Below are 16468 nucleotides of genomic sequence, written 5' to 3'. Positions count from 1 at the left end.
ACATTTAGATTGCTTGGTTCGTATAACTTTATTTTCTTTTTGTGTAATAAATGTTTTGTTCGATTGTTAAAGAAGATTTGCAGTCTAATATGCCTGTGCTTCAGGAAATGACCACCACTTTAAAAAACAGATATCTATTAAGCCAGATTTCAATATGGGACCAGATTTGTTCAATGCATTCATAACAAACTCAACGGCCAAATTCATTGCTGCCCAAAATCATTTGGGTGGCACAGTGGTTAGCACAGCTGCCTCACAGCGCCAGAGACCCGGTTTCAATTCCCGGCTTGGGCAATGGTCTGTGTGGAGTTTGCACATTCTCCCTGTGTCTGCGTGGGTTTCCTCCGGGTGCTCCGGTTTCCTCCCACAGTCCAAAGATGTTAGGTTAGGTGCTTTGGCTAGCCGTAGTGTAAGGTGAAGGGGTAAATGTAGTGAAATGTATCTGGGTGCGTTGCTCTTCGGAGGGTCGGTGTGGACTTGTTGGGCCGAAGGGCCTGTTTCCACACTGTAAGTAATCTAATCTACTGGAATCAACCAATTTAACGGTTGCAACATTTGTCACAGTCAAGCTATAAACGGATTATTTTTTTGTTTTTTAGACCGGTCTCTCATTTCTAACCAGAGGACGCATGTTGCATTTTATCTTTTTTTTTGGTTTTTAAGGAATTCATTCATGGGATGTGAGCATCTCTGGCAAGGCCAGCAGTTATTGTTAATCCCTAGTTGGCCCTAAGAAGGTGGTGGTGAACTGCTTTCCTGGACCACTGAGGTAGTTAATAAACTCACTCTTCCTTTAACTGAAAGAAAACTGCTTAAGTTCTGCTCCTTCTAAGGCAAATCTGGGCTGGGAAAAGGTATTCATTTGAAAAGGGATTTTTTAAGAATTAATCTTGTTGTGACCAACCAAGGGAGATGCTGAGGCAGGGGGAGCCAGTTCATCCCTCCTCACTCAGCAATGTAACCTGTCGCAGGCAGCAGAGGAAAGTGGCCGAGCAGAGGCTGATAGCTAAGTTTGGTACCCATAGGGAGGGGCTCAACCGAGACCTTGGGTTCATGTCACATTACAGGTGATCACCATTGCAACACACACACACACAGACCCACATGCACACATATATTTTGTGGGGTGAATTTGTACTTGCAGAGTTACATTGCACTTTGCTCAAAAACTGCATACATTCATGTAGAACTCGGAGCTCAAAAACTGCACGAATTTATGTAAAACTCCATTATCTCACTTTTTAGATTAGAATCAATCTAAACATCAGGTCATAGACAGAGAACACAGGGGGCCAACACCTTCAACATATTGTCTAGCTAACACCATTGTTAACAGCTAACCCGAGAATGCAACTTTAAAAAAAAGGGTTTTGTGATTTACACATGAAAGAAGTGAAACTATCACTGTATTCTAACAGATGAAAGGCTTAACAGACAATCAATTTTTCAATGTATAATTTCAGTTACATCACACTGTAAATTTTTGCTATAAATTCTGTGTTACGATCGAGCCCTCCACAATCACCTGATGAAGGAGCATCACTCCGAAAGCTAGTGTGCTTCCAATTAAACCTGTTGGACTATAACCTGGTGTTGTGTAATTTTTTACCTATTCCTGTTTGTCAACACTTGATCCAGATCTCTCTGAACCCTTCCTTTTCATATACCCATCCAGATGCCTTTTACACGTGGCAACGCTACCAGCTTCTGTCACTTCCTCTGGAAGCACATTCCATACATGCATCGCCCTCTGTGAAAAATTTACCCCTCAGGTCCTTTTTTAAAAATCTTTCTGCTCTCATCTTAAACCTATGCCCTCTCGTTTCGGACTCCCCTATCCTGGGAAAAAGACGCTATTCACGCTATCCATGCCCCCCACCCCACCATGATTTTATAAACCTCTATACGGTCACCTCTCAGCCCCCGAAGCTCCAGGGTAAAAAGGCCCAGTGTGTTCAGTTTCTCCCTATCACTCAAACGCTCCAGTAAGGAAAAGAACATTGAGGCATAAAATTGTGATATTAGGACAGGCAAACAATTAATGAGGGATGCTTTAAGCAGTCTTTAAAAAAGGAGAAAGAGGGAAGGAAGGAATTCCCAAGATTTCAGTCTAAATAACTGAGGGTAAGGCTGCCAACTCAGGGTATGGTGTTGAATTACGTATGGAGGATGCCAAGAGGTCAGATTTGGAGAAACCCATGTTTGCAGGGCTGTGAGGCATCACAGAGCTAGGGGACAGTGAGGTTACGGAAGAGGTATTCAAGAAGGAATTGAATAAATTAGCTGAAAAAGGAGCAGTGTTCAGAGGTGGGAGACAGTGGTGGCATTTGGAAAGAAGACCAGGAACTGGATGAACTAAATTGCTCCTGTGGAGAGCCAGCAGCCCACACTGACTGTGTAGTCCCTTCCTGTGCAGTGCCAATCTGTGATACGTGCCTTGATTTCACATCTTACTGAACATCTGAATGCTGCAGAAACAGAAGCAAGGGAGCTTTGCTCTGCAATGTGAAGGGTAGACATGGTTGTCGATTATGCCAAAAGCTTCCAGCAAACAACATGGGGAAAAAACAAAGAATTTGTGAACAAAAACATTCAATGCAGCTTGGTTAAAAAACACAACTGAAGAAAAACAACTGGAACGGCAAAGCTTCATCAAAATACAAGAGCTTTCGCAATTCCAGGGGCTTGAGGGGGCAAAAACCAACAACGACAGCCAGGAGGTTAGAAATTTGAAATTATGCTGTGTCCTGCTTGGATAGTGGCCTTTTAAATTCTGGCATAAAAAAGAGTGACGGCCCCAGCACCTGTAAGCACTCACTTCAAAAAGGAGGCATTGCATCGGGGAGAATTCTCAAGCAGGACATTCTATACAACGTGTTCAATCCAACCTACAGAGCTCTGAAGGTGAGATCAGATCCATGATTAGTTACAAGGTGGTTGCAAGGGTGTGCTGCAGCGAGGTAACCGACTGCTCGATTCTAAAGAGGCAAAGCACCGATGGGAACTGAAGACAAATATTAGTCTTTTCCTGCAATTCAGAAGGCAGTATGGGCACCTCAGGCAGAGGGGCTGTGGCTCATTCCGCTTGCTGGCAGATGACGGAGGTGGTCTGCACTGCAATACACTTTCGGCACGGTGGCACAGTGGTTAGCACTGCTGCCTCACAGCGCTAGGGACCTGGGTTCAATTCCCACCTCAGGTGACTGTGTGGAGTTTGCACATTCTCCCAGTGTCTGCATGGGTTTCCTCCGGGTGCTCCAGTTTCCTCCCACAGTCCAAAGATGTGCAGGTCAGGTGAATTGGCCATGTTAAATTGCCCGTAGTGTTAGGTAAGGGGTAGATGTAGGGGTATGGGTGGGTTGCGCTTCGGCGGGGCGGTGTGGACTTGTTGGGCCGAAGGGCCTGTTTCCACACTGTAAGTAATCTAATCTAAAAATGATGAGGTACCACGTCAGTTACGGTGCTCTCAAATCTGGAATTGGGGTCTTGAGCGAGAGCGGAAGGAAAAGGAAATAGCGAAGCAGACCTTGCCCTCCCCCCCACCCCACCCCCCACTCCTGCCAACTTGTCCTGTATTGTAGGGTGGAACAATCTAACAAGCTCAAAACTATAGACAGCAACAGGCAGAGCTCGCTATCTTAACTTTCACAGACATTATTTCAGCTGGATTTGGTCAGAACCCTAGCGTATGCTGCTCTGAAAGACACTCAAAAGATCTGTACCTGCAGGTTTGGAACTACAAAGAGTTTGGCAACTTCTGTCCTGTTGTCGATCAAATTGTTCCAGTCCAACAGGTCTACAGTGCTGAAAGAAAACAAAAGGAGAAAAGGGCACATAAGTCAGTGCTATGGATAAAGACATGCCCATGTCAGTAATGTGTTACATAATTCAACACTCGTGATGGACGTCCCACAGGGCATGCAATAGTGATGAGACATCGATGCCTGTTAACCATTCATCAGTTTGGCTTTTGCCACTTCCTCTCAGTCAACTTTCTTCTCTCCTTGCACAGGCAAGTGCTGTTTCTGGGACACGAACAGCCCTCTGTAATTCACCCAAGTGGCCAAACAAGTAGTCATGCAGAGAAATGTGGAGTGAAACATTTTGGTTGGAACAATAGGGGAGAAAGAGAAAAAAAAAAGATATGATTTTAATGTGGGTCGAGCAGCAAAGGGACTGGGGGTATACGTGCACAAATTGTTGAAGGTGGGGTTCAGGCAGCTAAAGATGCAAGTTTTAAAAGGCAATAAGTAGAATCATCAAGTATTGAAGGACATAACACTGAATCCTTAAAAAAAAACATCAGTTTGCCTCAGCTGGAATACTGTACTACACTTTAAAGGATGTGAAGACAGAACAGAGGGTGCACAAAAGACTGGAGAAGAATTCTAGGCAGGGATAATATAATTCAGTTGTGAGGATTGATTGGAATAATGGGGCTGTTCACCCTGCAGAGGAGGCGGTTTGAGAGAAGATCAAATAGGAATGTTCAAAATCACAAGGGGCCTGGACAAAGCCGTTACAGAGAAACGGTTTGCACTGGTAAATGGGCCAAGAACCAGAGGTCAAGGATTTCAGGCAATTAGAAAAAGAAGCTAAAGCTAATGGTATTTAACGCAAAAAAACACAGCAAGTGGTTCAGATTCAGAATGAACCTGCTGAGAGTCTAGTGGAGACAGATTCAACCTAATCTTCACAAAATCCCTACAATGTGGAAGCAGGCCATTCAGCCTATTGAGTCCACATCACCCTTCCAAACAGCATCTCACCCAGACCCAACCTCCACCCCTATCCCCAGTAACCCTGTATTTCCCATGGCTAATCCACCCAACTTACACATCCCTGCACACTATGGACAATTCGACATGGCCAATCTGCCTAGCCTGCACGTCTTTGGAAGATGGGAGGAAACCAGAGCATCCAGAAGAAACCCACACAGACACTGGAAGAATGTGCCTGTGTGGCGTTTGCACAGTCACCCGAGGCTTGAAACGAACCCAGGTCCCTGGTGGTATGAGGCAGCATTACTAACCACTAGGCCACTATGCCACCCTGTCTTTGAAAAGGAATTGGATAACAGTCAAAGAGAAAAAAACCTGGAAGATAACAAGGAAAAAGCAGGAGAGTGGAAATAGCCAGCATGGATACAACAGGCCAGATGACTTGCTTCAAGATTGTAAGCATTCTATTGAGAAGAGAACCTGGATGATAAATGTCTTTAGACTACTCGGCTAAGCAGGAACTCAAATTCACAACTTGATCCTGGCTTCATTGACCATTTGCAAGTACTCTACAGCTGCGTTCTCTGAATAAGTTTCAGGAGCAGGAATGGCTGATTTTACCACTCTCTGCAACAAGAGCAGTTTGGTCAATTGTAACGTGTGGACAGCTTGGCTGAGATCAGCTAAGTCAACAGAGAGCCTGAAGCCTTGCTAACTCATCTGAAACGTCACCACACTGATAGCTGCACTCAGTGAGCCAATAAGCTTTTCTTGGGACGGAACAACCCAGAATTTGCTGGAATGGAGCAGGTCTTGCTGTATCCATTAGTTAAACTTCCTCCCTCACCCTTTGCCTCAAAAACCTGCCACAAGTGTGAATGGATAATAAGAGTAATGGGGCACACTAACTCTGGGGAGGAGAGCAATTCAATTCCTTCATCAACAGGGTGGGAATGCAGACTTAAATGGGCTAAATGACCTAATGTGGCACCTAGTTACATTGAGATGTAATGATTGAGGAAGAGATAGAGAATGACACAAGGAAATCAGATAAATTGGAGCCAAATTAGAGACTGAAAGGAGAAAAGGGAAGATAGAAAAGGAGAAACTTAGTGAAAAGGTTTTGTTCAAAGTTGTTACAATTTCTGATGACAAGCTGCAGGAATAAGATTCCAGATTTCAATGACTACATGACAAATTAGTAACCCTAGATGATAGGGGAGCTTTGTGGGAAGCAGGGCATGCGTGCAGGGAGCAGTTGACCATAGTATTAGCAGAGTTTGATCATACCTGTCAGTATACCTGAGGATACCTCTTTACGTTGGAGGATCCCCTCATGTGACTGATTGATAAAACCCGTTCACGCGCTACACCTCCTCCTGCAATTGCACTTCCCGAAGCGGCCTTCAGGTGGGTACCACGATTCGACCTTGTGTCTCTGCTGTATGATCAATGTTAATGTCAGCACTGCTGGGTTACGGCCTATCGAACTTGCACAGAACATTCTTAAAAAGCAAAGGATGTCAGTAAACAGCACCTACACCTGCACACAGTGAGATGCACAGAAGTGCGTTTGAACCAGGTGCTTACCCAGACAGTCCAATCTTCTCTCCATTAAACCAGTCGGTGATCTCTTCCAAGGTGGCTATGCCAAGTTTAGCCAAGCTTTGCTGTGGGCAAAAGCAAACAGAAAATGATCTTAAACTTTATTCGATGTAAACAACAGAGGGAAAAATAATCCTAACAGGCCTCCCCTCAAATCCCAGAAAGCTGCTTCATTGCTGGAACTGCAATGAGGCTGGTACTGAAGCAGTTATGTCCCTTGGTCAATAGGGCTATAATATCGTTGACTGAGTATACTCAGTCACTAGCCTTCTGTCAATCTGTGGGCCAAAACTGGCAAAAGGTATTTATATACATAGTTGGTAACACACCATTTTCCTCTTCCTAGATGACCTTCCTACCAGGAGGCAATGTATGCCAATTTTGACAGAAAAATTATTGTTTTCAATACATTTCAAATCATCGAAGCAGATTCTCCATACGGGTTTGTGCCTCCAGTTTATATAACTGTCCATGAAGTGCATCTCTGAAGGCCACCATGTAACAGCTACCTGTTGTTGTAAAGATTAATCTGGGTCACTACTGTCCTTTAGGGAAGGAAATCTGCCAACCTTGTGTGGTCTGGCCTACATGTGATACCAGACCCTCAGCAATGTAGCTGACTGTTAACAGGCTTCTGGAAATTAGAGATGGGCAATAAAACGCTAACCCAGCCAGTCAGGCCTGTACATAACAGAATAATGAAACAGGGCAGAGACCCGGCACATTAACATCTGCTCCAGTGTGCCACTTCAGTTTACATCAAATTGGTCCATTTCAAACCCTAAGCTTTTGGTTTTAAAGTGAATAAAGGGAGATAAAAGGTGGTGCTGAAATTGTACCCGACCACCAATTTCATACAATATAACAAAGAACTGCATATGCTGTAAATCTGAAACAAAGCTAGAAATTACCTTAGAAATCAGCAGCATCTGTGGAGTTGAGCATCCCTTCTTCCCCCGACTTCTGTTTTTAAATCTATGTCCAAGCTAATTGGTACTGAAGCTGTTATGCCCCACAGTCACTATGTCAATATGCTTTTAATCGGCATGCGCTATCACTATCATAGCATGTCATCTTGAGATATAAAGATCTCTTACTCCATTGGTGGCTCAGTGGTTAGCACTACTGTCTCAGTGCCAGGGACCTGGATTCCATTCCACCCTCAAGCTCTGTGGTGTGCCCACGTGGGTTTCCTCCCAGTGTAAAGATGTATAGGCTAGGAGGATTAGCCATTGGGAAGCAGGGTTACAGGGTAGGATAGGGCGTGGGTCTGGGTGGACGCTTTTTGGAGGGTCAGTGTGAACTTGACGGGCCGAGTGGCCTGCTTCCACATTGTAGGGATTCTACGTTCTTGCCCGAAGATTCTTTGAAGCATGACAGTACTGGGAATCTGGTGCTTTGTCTAATTTGCTAGGTTAAACACTAGCACAGAAACTACATGGCTGAGGAATGCAACATTTGCGTATTTAGCTCTGTTGGATTACTCACTGCCACTCCATGTCCAGTTACAAGAGCTAACATAAATATCACCACCTCGGGTAAAATGCCTTTACTGGAGGCAAAAATCCCATCACACCACAGCTCTCTCTCTTTCCCACCCAGCAGCCCCTCACTTTGGCCAATCACTCGCTGACCCACCTGCAGTCGCTCCATATCCAGCTTCATGTCCACTGCTGCCTGGCCAGCCTTTCCTTGCTCGGCAGCGAGCTGGCGAAAAAAACCACGCCATTTAACCAGCACCTCGGAAAACTGCAGCTACAAGGACAGAAGCGAATAAGGATTAACTTTCAAATCAGCTTTTCAAACAAACATACCCACCGTCCAACATTACCATAACTGGATGCACAAACATCCCTTGCTTTCCTTACAGCATTGTACAGAACAAAGGCTCCTTTCACCAGCTTTGTTGCTGATGAGACCGCGACAGCTCAAAGGAATATTGCCGAGGTTTGATGATTGGTCCACACATCACCTTCTCCTCTGTTATTACTCAGCCTCTAGTCAAAGCCTTTGATGTATAGAAATGGACGGCACAGTGGTGAGCACTGCAGCCTCACAGCGCCAGAGACCCGGGTTCAATTCCCGCCTCAGGCGACTGTGTGGAGTTTGCACATTCTCCCCGTGTCTGCGTGGGTTTCCTCCAGGTGCTCCGGTTTCCTCCCACAGTCCAAAAATGTGCAGGTTAGGTGAATTGTCCATGCTAAATTGCCCGTAGTGTTAGGTAAAGGGGTAAATGAATGGGTCTGGGTGGGTTGCTCTTCGGAGGGTCAGTGTGGACTTGTTGGGCCGAAGGGCCTGTTTCCACACTGTAAGTAATCTAATCTAATCTAAAAAAAAAAATAAGATGAGAATCCTACCAGGAACTGTGGTCTCCCCAGTGCTGTCAGTTTGATGGCAGAAAATCCATCCTCGGAGCTCCCACCTGTGAACAGTACAGAGCGCAGCTTTAAACCAGACTAACGCACCAGCAAGCTCTGTGCTGAAAATCACCAACAACAGTATAGATAGCACCAATGAAGGGGGTAACCCACTGAACATGAAGAGCCAACACCATATCATTTACCATTGCCAACAATTAGCTGCTACCCACCAACTGTATTGACACGGGAAGCAATACTCAAACTACTGCAGGTTGGAGAACAAGCCATAGAGAAGTAAAACATCAGCACTGAGTATATCCACAATGGGCCCCACATCACTGGGAGCCCACAGCACCTAATCAAGTCGAGACATACCAGATGCTGCAATACACTTCAGGAAGGTGTCCATAAATTGGTCACATTTGGACTCATCTGCGTAGAAGTATGTCCGAGCACTAAATACATCTTCTCTGCGGTCTCCAAATCTTTTATGGGGCCGAAATTTCTTCTCCCTGTGAATGCCATCTGTGGAGGGGAGAAACTATATAAACAGAACACTCGGGAAAGACAGGGCAAGCATTGCATGATTGAAAAAAAACTTCAGGTGACTGCAACGAGCAGGCCGTTCATTTTATGACCTTTTTCTCTTAGATGGCAGCTTTCAGAAGCATTGACCGTGCTTCATTGTGTTTGAGTTTCAAAGATGAGGTGATTGCAGATAAGCCCAATACTCCCACAATAAGTTTTGATGCTCACACACAGGACAGCTGGAGCTATTATGGCTCAGAGGAATGAAATCCACAAATTTCTTTCTCCAATGTGAAACTTCTTTTCAAATCCCCTCCCTATCCCTGGGGTATGAAGCCTAATTACAGTAACCGAACTGCAGTGCAAGCAGGACCTGGCTTACGAGCATGGAATAGAACTGGGCGTTGTCTGCATTACGCAGTTAAGTACACCTGTAGTCTGTTCACTTACAGATAATGCATCCAACACATTTCTTCCTTTTTTCAAAAAAAAAATCACTTTGGAAGAGCAGAGTCTGTTTCTAGACTTGGGTCTTCAAATTGGTGACGCATGGAGGGACCTTGTCATTCATCCAGATGCTGACTGGACAACACCATATCACAACATTATCCATTTGTCAGCAGCTCAGACCAGAAGGACATCTCCATAGATGAGAGAAAGCAGAGAGCCATCGAAGCTGGATCACTAAGTGTATGCAAAGCTGAGATAGACAGGTTTTTATCTCCACAAGAGAATCAAGGTTTATGGAGAAAGGCAGAAAAGTGGAATTGAGGACTCTGACACCAGCTGTGATCTCACTGAAAGCAAACTCAATGGGCTAAAACAGCCTTTTTCTGATCGTGCGTCTTACGTGAATCATTGGCTGGCAGCTAGAAGCAAGAACAGTGGCTGATTTTCTTACCTTGTGCTTACCCGCGACTCTACCGTGTTTAGTGAGTAACTGGAACTATCTAAATCTGGTGAGGCGCCAGGGGAAAACATTTGATGTCAGTAGGCATCAGTGTGGGGTGGGAGAAGATAAAGAAAAACTCAATCAGAAGGTAAGCAGGGTTTCTGAAATTGCACATTATATCTTAACTATAGCTGCAGAAGGTTCATGTGACTGATAGCTGGTACTGGGGAATTATCTTTTGAGGTAAACTTAGAAAGAATGGGCCTGTATCCACAGGGAGTATATAGAGGACTGAGAGGCGATCTTATTGAAACATATAAAAGATCCTGTGGAGGATTGGCAGGAGAGCTGCTGTGAGGATAGTTCACTTTGAGAGAGAAATGAGAACTACGGGAGAAAGTTTAAGTATTTTTAAGAAAAAAAGATCTCTTGATTATGGAGGAGAAGGAACCTCTTCCTTCTAAGTCGCACGTAAGAACATTTTTAAAAGCCATTTTCTTCAAAATCATGAAAATATCTTACAATGGAATCCCGTGTCAAGTTCCAGAGGCCTAAACTTGCCCAGTCTAAAGCGAGTCTCAGACTTACCTTTAACTTCCTTCTCTCCTGGAGACTCACAGGACCTAAAGAGCAAAGGAGAAAAAGAAAATGAAATTGGTGCATTGAATTCAAACGCAGCGAGTGTGGGAGAGAGTCAAATTAGCATCAATGCTTGTGGAGTGTTTGACAATTGATAGCTCTCATTACGAAGGGCCCGTTTCAATGCCAAAGGGCTCTATGAGGCCAGTATCCCGTACAACAAGGAAGGGAAGAAACAGTTCAATTGTCATTCTGTATAAACAGACACAAACTACCCGTACAGCCAGAACATTGTCAAACCATCCTGGGTCTAGGTCTTGAGTACATTCCTCCAGTTGGCAGAAAGTACTATACATGCTATAATGTATTTTTCCCCACAATTATGTAACTATTTTGAGTTTGATCCACAGGCCTAGACTAGAACATGATAAGTCAGCTGCCCTCCGTATTCATACAAGCTTTCAATAAAAAAAAACTATCAAAGCTGGAATGCCCACTATTTGAATTATCTATGACCTTCTCACATGACTCTCATCTCAAGTCACAAGGCAGCATGTTGATGTGGTTACTGATATGGGCAGGCACAAGGACAAAATCAAAACACAATCGCAGTGTGGATCCAACTAACCCAAAGACTTGCAGCAAGAAAGAGGCAGGAAAACTCAGGCAGTGCATGAGAAACTGAAATGGGGTTGCTTTATCCAACTGGTTCAAGTCCATGTCCTGACCGTAAAGAATTCAAACTATTCTGCTGCTCATGAACCGAGGGAGTGCAGCTACATTTTCTCCTGCAACCCTTCAGGACTTTCTAATCCAAATTGGCACTTACCCAAAACAACACATTCAGATTTAAAAGATCCTTACTCTTTTCAAATCTCATTTTGTCACTTTTGCTGGACTTTAAATTGTGCCGTTTTCTCCCCTGGGTTCAGGAATTCATGCCTAAGGTGTAATCCTCAGAGTGGGTCATAACCGGTCAATAGCTAGGTGAATGTAACAAGCCCAAGAGTCATATAGAAAGCCAAAATCTATTTCATTTGCTAGTTATACCAAGTGGACACCCTCAACTCAAACAGCAGTGAACAAAAAAAAATTCTTCAAAATCTGACTGGAAAACTTAAAAGGGACGTATATGTGATTGCTGAAAAAGATTAACACACACACACACAAAACCCATTAGATGTTTACATTCAAATGGTTTGGCTGGATTCCTCACTCTGGTCCATGTCCAAGCTCAGCATTTGTATTGCTATATTTATACAACTGTTGTCATGCACTGAGTAAATTGGATTCATTAACAGCATATGTATCATGTCAGAAAATAAGCTGCTTGGCACATTATGGAGAATGTTCAATTTTCATCACAAACATGCCCTAATCTAAGGGTTGGGCCATGCAGCCAGGCTTAATCAATAAAACCTGATTACCCAGTTAGTACTAAGCATCTGCACCAACTTACACAACTTCTGCATGCAAGTGTCAACGAGAAGCCTTCCCGATGACAGGAAAGCTATTTTAAAAACGGGAAACTTCAATCGGCCAAATATAAACATGTGAAACCTAAGTGGCTTAGCCTCAGAGTTGGCAAAGGAGTATGTCATGAGCCAGTGCACCAAGGAAACACGAGGTAGTGTTCATTTTCACCCCATCTCTAAGTCAGCTTGGAAATGAGCTGATTAAAAAAGGTAGGAGAATTAAGAGGACACCCATCACTGGGTGGCACGTTGGCCCAGTGATTAGCACTGCTGCCTCACAGCACCAGGGACCCAGGTTCAATTCCACCCTCAGGTGACCATCTGTGTTAAGTTTGCGTATTCTCCCAGTATCTGCCTGGGTTCCCTCCGGGTGCACTGGTTTCCTCTATAAGTCCAAAGATGTGCAGGCCAGGTGGATTAGCCATGGGGAAGGCAGGGTTACAAGGATAGGGTGGTGGGTCTGGGTGGGATGCTCTGAGGGTCAGTGTGGACTTGATGGGCTGAATGACCTGCTTCCACACTGTAGGGATAATGATGATTTTTCCATCAGAGACATTTTTTAAAAAGGGATTTGACTCTTTCCAGAAAAGCACCAAATTAGTAATTCATCTATCCTCAAATCAACTCAACACCATTGAACAGTACAACACAGGAAGAGCCCTTCGGCCTATGATGTCACACCGAACATGACCGCAAGTTAAACTAATTCCTTCTCCCAGCCCTTGGTCCATACCCTCCATTCCTATTGTATAGATTCTGCCTTTTGCTACTTGCTATGGCATATGAAAAGTAAGCTTTGAAACTCTTACCAGAAATGATAGCCAACGATGTAAATTCACTAATTAAAAAGCTACTGTAAAAATCTGAAGCTTTAACAGTGCCACTATGTTCTCTCAGACCCATTACTATATCTGACATGTACCAAACAAGTCTCATGACAGCTATCAATACGCACTTGATGCCAGCCAATCCAACCCTTGACTTTCCTATGATCGTGCAGCCTAATGTTAAAAATGACTTTGCGTGTTCCAAACCACAAACCCTCAAGGATCTAAGCATAAACCCACCTACACAGCCAGATAGCTAGAATGGAGCTTGTTAGACGCAGCATCTAAACTGGTCAAATATGATACTTGTGAAGCTATTGTAATGCCATATTGCTGTCAGAAGGCTTGGGTTCAAGACCCCTTGCTGCAGAGGTGTGTTGTAACACATTTGAACCACAATTTGTGAGAAAGGATCTAAACTGGTCAATTAACTAGAACAATAGTTTCCAATCTATGCGATATGGCTCTTCATTAGATTAAACTTATTACACAACATGACAGTTAGTGAAAACAACAAATGCTGGAGATCACAGCAGGTCAGACATTATCCATAGAGAGAGCAAGCTAACATTTAGAGTCTAGAAGACTCTTCAGAGTTGAAGTGATGAAGAGTCGTCTAGAATTGAAACATTAGCTCTCTCTCCATAGATGCTGTCTGACCCTCGTGATTCCCAGCATTTGTTGTTATCAATACAGATTCCAGTATCTGCAGTCATTTGTTTTTATATGACACAGTTAGCCGTGTCTATTCCTTGCATAAACATCCAACTGTAGGGTGGCTATTTGATCAAAATGGCTTTACAGGAAATCAATTAAATACTCCGGGTGGCATGGTGGCTCAGCAGTAAGCACTGCTGCCTCACAGTGCCAGGGTCCCAGGTTTGATTCCCACCTTGGGCGACTGTCTGTGTGCAGTTTGCATATTCTCCCCGTGGGTTTCCTTGGGGTGCTCCGGTTTCCTCCCGCAATGCAAAGATGTGCAGGTTAGGTGAATTGGTTTGCTAAATTGCCCCATAGTGTTAGGTCAGGGGTCAATGTAGGGGAATGGGTCTTTGGAGGGCTGGTGTGGACTTGTTGGGCTGAAGGGCCTGTTTCCACACTGTAGGGAATCTAATCTAATCAAACTCAAATTTGGAGTGAGGGCAAGTGTAAAAATAGGCAATTATCCCTGGGCTGTTTCAGGTAGTGACTTACATCTCATCATCAGGGTACAAGAACACCAATGTATCTAGGAATATTCCTTGCACATTCTGCACACATACATCAGCCTCATGTAGGAGTGTACGTATATATTGAGAGAAGAGCAAAAACTACAAGTGACAGTGTGTGCATTAGGCTGGTGAATGAGAGCAAGTGTGTTTGCGAGAGAGACTCTGGGTGCATGTGAGAAAGAGAGAGTGCATGTGAGTGAGGTGGGGATGGAGGGATGGGTGGTGCATTTCAGGAAAAGGAGGAGGAATCAGAGACCAGAGACCAGAGCCCAAAAATAGTGTGTTGCAGCCCAAGCTGTAGAATCCAATTCAATCATTTTAAATAATGTAAAATTCTTATGTTCACTATTTGCCTCTGAGTTAAGTTGAATTCAAAAATTTATTTAGTTTTAATGCAGAAAGATAAAGCAAAAGAACCTTTTTCTAAAACACATTCAATCAAAAAGCAAAGTTCCCTATGGTCACACGCACGGCCACTGAAGAGAGATGGAAACTTTCTACTTGGAGCCAAGCCACAGGTTGTGCAACAGTCACATATTTGGCATCGCTGAATAATCTCTCCTATTAATTCGCCCATTCAACATCACCTCCCCCTCCCCATCCCCCAAACTCATTTCTATCCAACCAATTAGAAGAGTCCCACCTCCAACATACTTAAGGTCACACATTTAGATGGAGGATCATTTTTAAAGAAAATAAAAACAGGGTTCCTCCCCTCTACCTCATCCTCTTAAAATTTCACACACCATATTGATATGCTTCTCTGAAGAAGGTATAACATCGCATGGGTTGCTGATTTCAAAGGCTCATAAAAATCCAGGAGCCCAATCAGTAACTGAAACACTATGTCTATAACCGGAGCAGGGACAAGGTACCTAAATCAGCACAGCTCCCCATCACTGTCCTGTTGCTGGACAAGTTTCCCCAAACAGTGGGCAGGAGGTGAACATGTGCTCCATGGAGACAGATGATCAATTTGCATCAAGGACCTAATTGTGAATGGCATATCAGCTGGAAAATCATTGAGGCAGCTTTCCTCCCCAGGACGGGAAATGGCAGTGATTCCCCAGGCAGGAGTTTGCTGTGCAATCGACTGGGCTTTAACATGGACTGATCTCTACAAAAAGGTTTCTGGATTGTGGGGGAGACAGTGGCACAGACGGGAAGTCATGAGACTAGCAATCCCCATCCCCAGCCTAATACTGAGACATGGCTTCAAATCTCAGCAGGACAGATAATAAAATTGGAATGCAATGTATAAAACTTGAATTAGGAAGCTCACCACATTACTATGGTTCTGATTCACTAATGTCCTTGTTACCTGGTGACTCCAGAATCAGAAACATGACTGACTATGAGAATGTTCTAACTACTCATTTAGTTTTGTCAAGCCATTAAAGAAAAATCTAAAAAAAAGAATGAAGCACCTAGCATCAACTAAGATACCAGCAATGACAATAGCACACCAAGTCTGTTCAACACAAAGTCCCTGCTACTAACGTCTGGAGGTGTGAGACAAACTTGGAAGAGGTCCCATTGCTTCATGGCACCTTGGCCCAACAGTCATATGCTCAGGCTAACTTTCCCAGCCCAACACCATCATCCCCAGGTATCATCGCCTTACTAAAGACCAGATCCACCAGAATAAGGAGGATTGTATACACACAGTCAGGTGGGAGTGCTCTAGGAGCCCTCAGTATTGATTCTGGATCCCAATATGTCTCATGGCATCAGGTCAAAGATATACATAGACCTCTGCTACTGACCACCAACTTTTATTTTAGTATCAGGTCTACAATCAGGTTAAGTGAACATATGTTTTATTGAACATATTTATTTACAAGGGATGGTAAGAGGACATCTTCTGGAACATAAGAGCCTGGCTCTAGCTCCACATGATCTGACATCACTGTGGCATAGCTCGAGTTCTGCATGTTCAGCTGCTAATCATAGAGTTAATGTTTTTATTTATTCACCCCTGAGATGTGGGCATTGCTGGGCAGGCCAGCCTTTAATGGTAAAAACAATGACTGCAGATGCTGAAAACCAAATACTGGATTAGTGGTGCTGGAAGAGCACAGCAGTTCAGGCAGCATCCAACGAGCAGCGAAATCGACGTTTCAGGCAAAAGCCCTTCATCAGGAATACTTTTGCCCGAAACGTCGATTTCGCTGCTCGTTGGATGCTGCCTGAACTGCTGTGCTCTTCCAGCACCACTAGGCCAGCCTTTAATGCCAGTTTCAAGCTGCTCTAGAGAATAAAAAGGTACA

General features: G+C 44.1%; 1 protein-coding gene across 1 annotated transcript in view; it reads right to left on the bottom strand.

Moving 5' to 3' along the window:
* The window catches only part of prodhb (proline dehydrogenase (oxidase) 1b), a 55520-nt gene that overhangs the window by 17215 nt on the left and 21837 nt on the right, over window positions 1–16468 (bottom strand). The window contains exons 3-8 of the mRNA XM_072588052.1: window positions 10695–10729; window positions 9062–9211; window positions 8684–8748; window positions 7965–8081; window positions 6312–6391; window positions 3723–3804 (exon numbers count right to left, since the gene is read on the bottom strand). Coding sequence (XP_072444153.1) covers window positions 3723–3804; window positions 6312–6391; window positions 7965–8081; window positions 8684–8748; window positions 9062–9211; window positions 10695–10729 — 529 coding nt within the window. The remainder of the gene's footprint in view (window positions 1–3722; window positions 3805–6311; window positions 6392–7964; window positions 8082–8683; window positions 8749–9061; window positions 9212–10694; window positions 10730–16468) is intronic.

This window comes from Chiloscyllium punctatum, chromosome 17 (genome assembly GCF_047496795.1).
Source record: "Chiloscyllium punctatum isolate Juve2018m chromosome 17, sChiPun1.3, whole genome shotgun sequence".
NCBI lineage: Eukaryota > Metazoa > Chordata > Chondrichthyes > Orectolobiformes > Hemiscylliidae > Chiloscyllium > Chiloscyllium punctatum.
The sequence above is the reverse complement of the archived record's forward strand: the minus strand, read 5'-3'. Positions and strand labels throughout refer to the sequence as shown.